Source organism: Leptonychotes weddellii, chromosome 6 (assembly GCF_054177405.1).
Source record: "Leptonychotes weddellii isolate Sample4059 chromosome 6, ASM5417740v2, whole genome shotgun sequence".
NCBI lineage: Eukaryota > Metazoa > Chordata > Mammalia > Carnivora > Phocidae > Leptonychotes > Leptonychotes weddellii.
In genome coordinates, this window is record NC_138374.1 from 80254574 (window position 1) to 80265838 (window position 11265).

The window sequence follows — 11265 nt, forward strand, 5'->3', positions numbered from 1 at the left end:
AATTTTCTTGATCATCGGCTCTGGACCTCACCCCACCAAACCTCACCTATATTCCAAAACCACATCAGGTGGGTAATATGCTTGGGGAATGATTGCCAATGTGTAATTTGGGGAGTAGAGATAACGGAAGTTTCCAAAGGAATTTTTATATGTTAAAGTAGACTTACAGGATCTTGGAGGGTTGGGCTAAGATTGCCTTCTGCCCTTTGTCAAGTATTAACATCGAGGCAGCTGAGTCCCTAGAGGAATGTCACTCTGTTTCAAGGACTTGTCAATGGGCTGTAGTAGTAAGGAAATTTAATAATTTTCTTCTGCCTTTGTTTCTCACATCAGTAACGATATTGTAGTTTTTTTTTCTTTAAGATTTATTTATTGGGCGGGGGGGCAGGAGCAAAGGGAGAAGGGAGAGAAGCAGACTTCCTGCTGAGCAGGGAGCCAGTAGTGGGGCTCAATCTCATGACCCCAACATCCCAGTCTGAGCCGAAACCAAGAGTCAGACGCTCAACCTACTGAGCCAACCCCCGTGCCCCTGTTATTGTAGTTCTATAGGATATATATATATTTTTAAAGATTTTATTTATTTACTTGAGAGAGAGAGAGAGAGAGTGCACGAGAGGGGGTAGGGTCAGAGGGAGAAGCAGACTCCCCACTGAGCAGGGAGTCTGATGCAGGACTCCATCCCAGGACTCCAGAATCATGACCTGAGCAGAAGCCAGTCACTTAACCAACTGAGCTACCCAGGCGCCCTATAGGATATTGTTTTTATTCTGAGGAACTACATGCGATGGAGTTTTGGAATGTTGTTTAAGTCTGTAGCCCACACCAAGAACGAATTTTTGAGACATCTTTAGTGCAAAAAACATGATTTTATTAAAGCACAGGGATAGGACCTGTGGGCAGAAAGAGCTGCTGCACTGGGCTTGTGAGAAATGTCTGATTGTATACTTGGGAATTAGGGGAGGTAAGAAAAAGGGAGGTGTCTAAAAGGACTTTTCACAAGCTAAAGACCCTCAGGACACTGGAGGCCTTGCTATTGTCAAGGTTGCTTTTTCGTCTAGCAAGGCATTAACATGAAGACAGTTGGGAGCTTGCTGGAGGAATGTCACACCCGTCCCACACAGGAGTGGGGCGGGGGCGGTGTTGCAGGGTGTCAGTCTGTGCTTTGTCCTCAGCTTTCTGCTCCCTCATCACATGTGACAGTATTTAATTATGAAATGAGTTATGAGATTTCATGATGTCTGCAGCTTACTTTTAAATGATTCAACAACACAACTTACTTTCAACGGGTTCAACAACAATACCTACATACCGGCGCAGAGAAAATGAGCAGAAATGGCGAAATGCTAAAAACCGTCTGCTCTTGGAGTAGGGTATACAGGTATTCACCGCCCTGTTCTCTCACCTCTCTACATACAAACGATCACAAGTGAACGCTGGGGCAGTGTATCTAACACAGCCACTCCTCGCGGAGCGGCTCGAGCACCGATGGCGGCCAGCCCCGTGTCGGAGGCACTGCAGGGTTCCGTGCGCCGCTCGGACCCGCCTCGCCGCCGGACCCGTCTGGGCATGCTCAGAAGCCCCGCGCACCTGCCCCGCCCCTCAGGCGTACGCGTGCGCGCAAGGCGCAGGCGCGCGGCTCCCGGTGGCACTCGAGACACCAGCTGCAGGACGCGGCGGACCGCTGAGGTGCGGACCTGGGCTGATGGAGCCGCCGAAGGTGGAAAAGTTCAGCACCGCCAATAGGGGAAACGGGCTGCGCGCCTTGGCGCAGCTGCGCCCAGGAGAGCTGCTCTTCCGCTCGGATCCCTTGGCGTACACGGTGTGCAAGGGGAGTCGTGGCGTCGTCTGCGACCGCTGCCTCCTAGGGTACGTGCGGAGCGCCCTCGCCCACCCGAGTCCCGGGCGGCGCAGGGTCCGAGCGCGGGGGATGTCGTTGGGCCGCCCGCCGCGGGACTCCGCGCGGCCTTGGGTGCGCACGTTTGGGGGCGCTGCCCGGGTACCCAGCCCCGCAGCGCGGTTCCCGGGGCGCGTCGCGGCTGGCAGAGGGCTGGGTGCCGGGGGTTGGGGGCGTCCCAGGCTCAGGCCCCGCCGCTCCGTCGGGCCGAGCTGGGCCCGCTAGAACCCCCGCCCGTCCCCCTGGGCTGCCGTAGGAATGGGAGGGAGCCCGTGGGGCAGAGCTAAGGGGCAGCGTTGTGCTGCGGGTAGTTTTACCGGGGAACAAGAAGTCTGTGTCCCGGGCGGCACGCTTCATCGGTGCGGCCCTGGAAGTGACAACTGGCTGGGGTTGGGGAGGGGGGAACGCAGAGATGTGTGCAAACCGGGCTTGGTGCTCAGGCCCAGCCAGGAGAGGATCTGGCTGGCAGGAGGCGGAAGAATGTCGGTGTTTACCGAACACTTTCCAGGGTCCAGGTTGTGTTCTGCCTGGAGCTACGAAGATGAACGGGGCATCCTTAAGAATCCTTATGGAGCATATCAATGAGAGCGAGAATTAATTACAGCGAATCAGAAGGGCTGAAATAGAGATGCAGTACAGTGCTATGGGAGCGTAAGTTACTGAGGTTCCGTGATGTGCTTTGCATTTAATGGCTGTGCAGGCAAGTCTTAAGTCTTAACCACCTATTGGGATGCGAGAATTCACATGAAAGTGTTTCATAAGCTGGAAGCACTGGGCCAATGTAAAGTGCTATGTTAAAGCAATTTATGGAAATATGTAATATATATGCAGTCATAGGAATTGTAGTCAAGCAACTAATGTTACTGAGCTCCTGTTATCTGCCAAAGAGGAGAGCTCTGTTTGAGATGGGTGGGATGATTTTTTTTTTTTTCCAGGACTGCCCTTCTTCTCTTAGCCTGGGATTGGGTGGATGGAGGTGAGGAAGTAGTTGCAGAATTCAAATCGGTAGCTTGACCATTGATCTTAACCAATTCCCTATTTGATTCGTAATTGAGGACTTTATTTAACTTTGTATTTTAAAGTTACTATACAATAATAGTTGTATCTGTAGCTTCCTGATGTTATCATAACAGCAACAACAAAAAATTAGTTGAGAGAGCCTTTGAAGTTTTTGTAAACTTCAGAATTGAAAAAGTTTTGGAAACAGTTAATTCCTTTCAAGACTCAACTGTTTGCTGAGGCCCCCACATTGAAATTTATTGATCTTTGATTCTTATTCAAGCAAATTAGAGACCTGGGCTCTTCATGCTGTTAAATCATCTAGGGGTGTATCTTGAGTTTGAAAGTGGAGAACTTGCTATCCTATAATATTAGTTGATGAAGAGAGAAGGTGTGGTTCGTCTTCCAGATGAAATCAGACTGGCAAAGTTATTTAGTAGTTGGGATGGAAAAGTTTTGGGATTAATACATGATGACAAATTATTCACTGAATTTTCAGAGCTGAACTTGAGTCATGTGACACACAGAATTGTCTGTTTTCCAAAGTAGACTACACAGATCCAGCCGTTCATGGGTGAGATGCTTCTTCCTTTACCGTACTATTTCATTACTGTTGGCTATCACTCATATATCTTATTAGCAAGAGATTACTTGTTAGTATTGCTTTAAGCACAAAAGGAATTTCATGCAAGAGCATTGGGGAGATCTTAGCATTGCTCTCAGGTCTGGAGGAACCCCAGTTGTGAAAGTGGGCAGGAACCAAGGAGAGTTCCATAGTCAGAATTACACTTCAGAAGTAGTTGGGGTTGGTACCTGGGGAGTACATCACTTGTGATGCTGCCTGATAGTGCTCGCTGCTCCCACATGTATTACCAGCACCACGATCCTGGGCCCTGCTGCCGCTACTCTTGCCACTGCTGTTGGGAAACGGGGTATTGCTGGAAAGCTGCTTTCTCATCCATGCTTCTTTGTGGAATTAGCTTCTGATTCAAAAGTCCTTAGTGGTATCTTGGAGTGGCTGAGATTAGGTCACTGCCTGAATCCTAGCGGCAAGGGAATTTGAGAAGGTGACTGTTAGGACTTCTTGGCTTTTAGGAAAGGAGGCAGGCTCTGTTCCCACCAGTATTCATAATAGTGGGGAAATTAGCAAACATAAAATAAGAAAAGGGATATCAGTAAATGCCAAGCATCCAAACAAAAACAAAAGGAGTTTTTCATAGTGACACGCACTCAGTAGTGCTTTACACAAAAAACACATTTACACTTATTTACTTCGGATTGCTAGGATATAGCTGATTTGTGCTGTGGTAGTAGGTGCTCTGTTGAACACTTCCACTTCAGTGGTTGTAGTATTTCTGCAGTGCCTTGTTGGGAATCAGTACAGTCTGAAAACAGTGTTAGAGAAATCAAACTTTGGTGTGTTGTTTCATGCAGTTTTCTTCCACAATTTGAATGACCGTCATTGGGATAAAGTTTCTGTGTTCTTTATCACCTTATAAGTAAAATTTGTTCATCATCAGTTGTGAATTCCTCGAGAGTAGGTATTACATCTTTCAATTTTTGTAGCCCCAGTGCCTGACACATAGTAAGCTTTTAGTTTGTGTTAAGAACATCTGGCTGAATTTTCCTCTAGCTGTTCTTGCCTTTCTGTTGTCTTCCACTTGAATTAAATGGAATGAAAATATTCCTTTGTAACAGTAACAGGGGGGTGGCAACATAAATTAATAGACTTATTATAATTTATTACTTCATTCTACCTGATTTTCTTTGGTCTTGGGCTATTTGAAAAGTGCTTTAGTTCTTGCATATTTGTTTTTATTAATAGAAAAACTTGAATCTGCTTCATGGCTTCCTTTTTTCCTCTCAGTAAGGAAGGGTTTTTCATCTTGTGAGTAGAAAAAATGAAGTATGTAAATTGGGGAAAGATTAAATGATACAAAGTTGTGACCTGAAATAATTTATATCATCCTTTTTCTGCAGTTGCTCACCTCTTTAATTTGACAGACCTGGAAAAGATTGACAAATGGGTTACTTGTGTTTTCTGTTTTGGTAAATGCAGCATATAAAATTCCATTGTAATTATTGTTTGTAGGTCTCCCCACTTTATTGACCTAGTTCTCTAACCTTATATCCTTGGAGCCTAGCACACAGGAGATGTTGACTGTTGAAGTTGTGAAGGGATAGTCTTTAAGGAAATTGTAAGTCACCATATGTTTGTTTTTGTTTTCTAAAGTTCCAAGCTGCCTGTAGTTCCCATATCAAGAGCTTTCTCTGACATACTCTAATGATTGTTTCTTCTATGGGGTAAAGAGGATATGATATCTCTTCCTTCATTGAGGCTGAGCTTGAGGCTTAGTGCCTCCCAAGAGGAAGGAGGATGAATTGGAAATGGAAAGTCCATCTTTTCCAGCCCTGAAAAAGCCCTGGTGAATTATGGGAAGAAAGGGGAGAGAGGTAGGGAAAACAGTGTGAGAAATACATGTTTTTTGGGTTTTTTTGAAAAATCTTTTTTTTTTTTAAAGTAATCTCTACACCCAATGTGGGGCTAGAACTCAAAACCTTGAGATCAAGAGTTACATACTCCACTGACTAAGCCAGCCAGGTGCCCCTGAAATACATGTTTTGAGCTTCCTTGTCTGGCCCAAGTTCTGGAATTGGGGTGAGTGTGTTAAATAGGTTGAGGGGAGGGTCAAAAGTAGAAGGTCTTTGGCTGTGCTCCGTCTTTGGAACCTCGAGAGGGGGTAGCTGTGCGGGTTGTTGCTCTGCCAACATGGGGATATAGTGCAGCAGTGGTGGAAGGAAGTAGCTAGACAGATGAGCCTGTGGTAGCAGGGGGTCTGAAATGCTCTCCTACCACTGGGAGGGCTGCAGAGGAGCTGAGGGACCTGGTGGCCCAGCAGGCATCGTACAACTCCAGACTGAAGGTCGGGATCATGGATACAGCGCTGGGAGTGGGCATGACATCCCACAGGTGAGGTGGCACCAGTCCAGCCGTGGGACATGATCGCCTCTTTGCCCCAGAGGTCAGTGAAGATCCATGGAGACACCAAGATCCTAGGTCTTCTTGCCACCATAAGGATATCCCTTAAGTCCCATCTGGAGAAAAATTTACCTGAAAGCATCTATTTAAACCAACTCTGGTAAGGAATTAAACTTAATGTCTGAATATTAACTGGAAGAGACTCAGATATTATTTGGCAAATTTTAAATTTCTGGCTATTTCCTAGGGTGAGTGTTCATGAGGAAGATTAGACTAATTATAGAAAAAACAGCCCCCATGTCCATGAGACAGATTTGATCAATTAATAGAAAATAAAGCAGCTACATTTGAGTTATGTGTGGGTAGATACGACCAGGCAATAAAGGGCAAAAAAAGAACATTGTGTTTGGTGAGGTGATGTTAATCCATCTTGGCGAAGGGCTGAACCTGGGTGGAGGCAGGAAGGAACACCTTCATATACTGAGGTAAGAAGAAGAGTGCCAGAGAAGTGGCAGCGATTGAACGGTTTGAGGACAGTTGGGGAAGTGGTTGCTGAGTAACTCAGTCTTAGAGAAGAGAAGGTTTGAAATACTCTTCTAGAAGAGTGAATTACCTAGTGGAATATAGTAGCATAGCTGGGAAGTGCTGAGGGTCCACTTAAAACTTGTGTTCATTTATTTAGAGTGAGAACAGTTAGCCTGGGAGTGCTTTTTTCTCTCTCCATGGTCAGCTACTTGACTATGAAATTTGGGTTTATCTAGGATTGCCAGGTTAGTTTAATGGATGGAGAGTGGGAAAAGGAAATGGAAGTTTTAGGCAAGGGAGGTAATCAGGCACCATGATTTTGTTTGTTTATTTATTTATTTTTATTAACATATAATGTATTCTTTGTTTTAGTGGTACAGGTCTGTGATTCATCAGTCTTACACAATTCACAGTGCTCACCATAGCACATACCCTCCCCAATATCCATCACCCAGCCACCCCATCCCTCCCACCCCCCTCCACTCCAGCAACCCTCGGTTTGTTTCCTGAGATTAAGAGTCGCTTATGGTTTGTCTCCCTCTCCCATTTCGTCTTGTTTCATTTTTCCCTCCCTTCCCCTATGATCCTCTGTCTTGTTTCTCAAATTCCTCATATCAGTGAGATCATATGATACTTGTCTTTCTCTGATTGACTTATTTTGCTTAGCGTAATACCCTCTAGTTCCATCCATGTCAGTGCAAATGGCAAGATTTTTGATGGCTGCATAATATTCCATTGTATATATATACCACATCTTCTTTATCCATTCATCTGTTGATGGACATCTAGGCTCTTTCCATAGTTTGGCTTTTGTGGACATTGCTGCTATAAACATTGGGGAGGCACCATGATTTTTAAGCTAGGGACTGAGGCTATAAGGAGGGTAGGGTGATGGGCAGTGGAATGTGATGGAATCGGTGGATTAGGAGACATGGTGTGGTTAAGGAAAAGGTAGAGTGGTCAGAATGGGATGACTTGATGTGTGTATACACACACACACACACACACACACACACACACACACTTTAGAAGTAGTGTGTGTTGGAACAAGAGGGTTTAAGGTTTAAGTTATGGCAGAAAGTGCCTGAGATAGGGAAGATTGTTAAAATGATCAGGAAGCAGAGGCTGAGGTCTTAGATGAATTTTTTTCTTTTTTTATGAGAGAGAGAGAGTGCATGTGTGAGCAGGGTGGGAGAGAATCCCAAGCAGGCTACATGCCCACCATAGGGCACCAACTCGGGGCTCCATCTCACGAACCTGAGATCATGATTGGAGTCAAAGATCGAGTTGGATGCTTAACCGAATGGGCCACCCAGGTTCTCCCCCCGCCCCCAGCTTTTTTTTAAGATAAATTTTCTAAGTAAGGGAAGTTCCTAAGAATGTTAAGCATTGGAATGAATTGTTTCAACAAAGGCAAAATTCTCACATTGACTTCCTAAGCCAGGATTTAAGAGTCTGGTAGAAAGAGCCAAGTGGAGACAGAGAGGCACTCACCTCTGTTTAAATAATGGGTGAAAGGCATTCTTTTTTTTTATTTTTTATTTTAAAGATTTTATTTTTATTTATTTGACAAAGAGAGAGAAAGAGACAACGAGGGAGGGAACACAAACGGGGAGTGGAGGAGGGAGAAGCAGGCTTCCTGCCGAGCAGGGAGCCCGATGCGGGGCTCGATCCCAGGACCCTGGGATCATGACCTGAGCCGAAGGCAGACGCTCAACGACTGAGCCACCCAGGCACCCAAGGATGAAAGGCATTCTGTGGGTTTACAGCTGATTTGGTGAAATAGGTCAGTACCAGGTGCTGGCGAACTGCTGTCGTGTTACAGACTGTCCTTGGGGAGGTGGGGGGTGGATTGTGAAGGCCCTCAAAGAGTAGAACCTTGAGAGATGGCTTGAAGTCAGGATTTGTAGATTCCTGGGCACTGGCTAAAGGATTCACCTGAGGGTCAAGGAAGGATTGATAATAAGGTGGGTTTGGAAAGGACTCTGGATATGACTTCCATTTTTCTTTTTAAGTGGGAGTTATAATTCCTGTTTCTTTTGCTTCTTCCTTTTATTCTGTAAGGAGGTTTGGGAAAGGTCTGTATGGCAGAGCCCTGAGCCTGAAAACATTTGGTCCATGTGAATGCCACAGCAGAGGACGTTCTTAATGAGACAGGATGACCTGCTTTGTGGATAGCAGTAAGTTGTTCTCCTTCTTCAGACAGCCTGGTGATTGTTCAGAGGGCTCGAGAACAGAGCAACTGTGGGGAAGGGGTGGAGATTGGTTCCTGGAACTCAACAGTACAGTTGGTCTCACCATGGCCATGTGGCTTCTACTGGTACAGAGTGCCTGGTTTGCCACCAGTAGAGAGGGATCCTGAGTTCCCCCCCAGATGGCAACACATCTTTGGGACCAGCTGGGCAACTGATGTCAGGTTTTTATTGTAGACCCTTTTGTCATGGGGAGGGATCACTGATTTGTTCTTACTGGAACTTTTCTTGCCCTTTGATTTGCCTTCTCTACTTGTCCTGCCATCTCTGAGACCTACTGACGGGCTTCTGTAGACCATATATGGTTGCCTCTGACCCTCACAGGGGAATTGAAGCAATGGGCTAAAACTTGTGGTTTGACTGCTGTTGACATACGCTGTCATTTGAGACAACTGATAACTTAGAGCCGTGTTTCTTTTTTAAAGATTTTATTTATTTATTTGACATAGAGAGAGGGAGAACAAGTAGGCAGAGAGGCAGGCAGAGGGAGAGGGAGAAGCAGGCTCCCTGCTGAGCAGGGAGCCCAATGCGGGACTTGATCCCAGCACCCTCAGATCATGACCTGAACCGAAGGCAGCCGCTTAACTGGCTGAGCCACCCAGGCGCCCCTAGAGCCGTGTTTCTCAAACTTTTCAGTCTTAGAACCCTTTTACACTCTTAAAAATTGAGAAGGATTTCATAGGAGTTATTTAGGAAAAAAAAAGTTATTTAGGACTCTGATTAGGTTTTACTCTGGATAGGTTTTACTTATATGGCTGTCTCTTGATTATATTGTATAAAAAATTAAAATTGATATGTTTTGAAAATATGTATTTAAACATAATTATTACATTTTAGCAAAGTTTTTAGTGAAACTATTTTCTGAAACAAAAGAACACTTAGAGAAGTTGCTTGTTTTACATTTTTGCGTATCTCTTTAATGTCTGGCTTAATAGAAGACCTTTGGATTCTTATAACTGCTTCTGCATTTAGTATATTGCAAAATATCATATAGCCTCTAGAAAACTCCACTGTACTACACTCATGAGAGAATGAGAATAAAAAAAGCAGAAAAGGTGTTACTATTATTAAGAAAATAGTTTTGACTTCATGGGTCTCCTGAAAGAGCTTTGGGGATTTCATTGGTCCCTGGACCATATTTTGAGAACCATTGTTAGAAAACACTGGACATGTCTTTTTTTTTTTTTAAGATTTTTTATTTATTTATTTGAGAGAGAATGAGAGCACAAGCAGGGGAAGTGGCAGGCAGAGGGAGAGGGAGAAGCAGGCTTCCTGACGAGCCGGGAGCCCGATGCGGGCTCAATCCCAGGACCCTGGGATCATGACCTGAGCAGAAGGCAGATATTTAACTGACTGAGCCACCCAGCCACCCCTGGACATGTTTTTTGTATCATTTTGAGAGGCTGAAGTTTATTCCTAGCATATGTTGTGAACCAGTGAACCAATTTTGGTTCTGGTTTTCTCATAAGTCATATTGGGATCAGGAACCAAGGTATGGACTTAGTGCCGCCTAGTTAGGATGACTTAGTCAATTTTTGCTTCCCATCTTCTAACTCTAGGCTGGTTCTGGTTGTTTATGAGATGGTTCGCCTGTATCGGATGTGGCCAATACGGGATGGTGATTAGCTAGCTTACATTTACTTGTCACCACAATATATGACGACTGAATATTATTATTCAGTAGCTAATATTTATTATTACTTAGCAATACCAGGCATGATTTTAAGTGCTTTACTTTTATTACTTCACTTAATTCTCATAACAACCTGAAGAAAGTGTCTGTTATGTTTCTTATAAACACAAATACAGAACATTCATACACTTGTAGGAGTGCAATTTGATAGGACCTGTCAACTGAGCACTATGTTTTCTCGACCCTACTTGTGGAATTCTGATAAAATTACAAACAACAGTGGCTGTACAAAGATACTTAGTATAGCAGTTTGATAATTAAAAAGGGAGAGAGAATTTTAATGTCCATTAATAGGGGACTGGTTAAGTTATGATGTAGCCATATTATAGAATACTGTCCAGCTCTTCAGATGGAACCATTTTTACGGATTTGGATGGCTGTCCATGACACATTGCTGGGTGAATAAAGTTGTGGAACAATGTATATATTTTAAATAAATTTGTGTGTGTGTGTGTGTGTGTACTTGTGTGTATAGAAAAAGTTTGGAAGAACACCCCAGAATTCTAATATGATTACTTCTGGAGAATGGGACTTGGAGGCGGGAGGGAAGATGCTCCTTTGTACCTTTTATGTTTTGTATTTTTTCCTCCAATCAAGCGTGTATCCTTTTTTGTAATTAGAAATTTAAATAAACTTTGAGAAAGTCTTAGACTTTGTTTCATTTGAAATTGTATGAAATGGTGTGTGCTGCTTGGGATGAAGATGCCTTAGAAATGCTTGCCAGTGGGGCGCCTGGGTGGCTCAGTCATTAAGCATCTGCCTTCGGCTCAGGTCATGATCCCAGGGTCCTGGGATCAAGCCCTGCATCGGGCTCTCTGTTCCGCGGAAAGCCTGCTTCTCCCTCTCCCACTCCCCCTGCTTGTGTTCCCTCTCTCGCTGTGTCTCTGTCAAATAAATAAATAAAATCTTTTTTTTTTTTTTT

At 44.5% G+C, this 11265-nt stretch overlaps 1 protein-coding gene across 2 annotated transcripts in view; it reads left to right on the plus strand.

The window, feature by feature from the left end:
- Window positions 1-1609: 1609 nt before the first annotated feature.
- SMYD3 (SET and MYND domain containing 3) overlaps window positions 1610-11265 on the plus strand; it is a 647362-nt gene continuing 637706 nt past the window's right edge. Inside the window, exon 1 of one of the 2 annotated variants that reach the window (XM_081824470.1) lies at window positions 1610-1866. In XM_081824470.1, the coding sequence (XP_081680596.1) occupies window positions 1703-1866 (164 nt within the window). In that variant the 5' untranslated portion in view covers window positions 1610-1702. The remainder of the gene's footprint in view (window positions 1867-11265) is intronic. The other variant, XM_081824469.1, reaches the window with a different exon arrangement.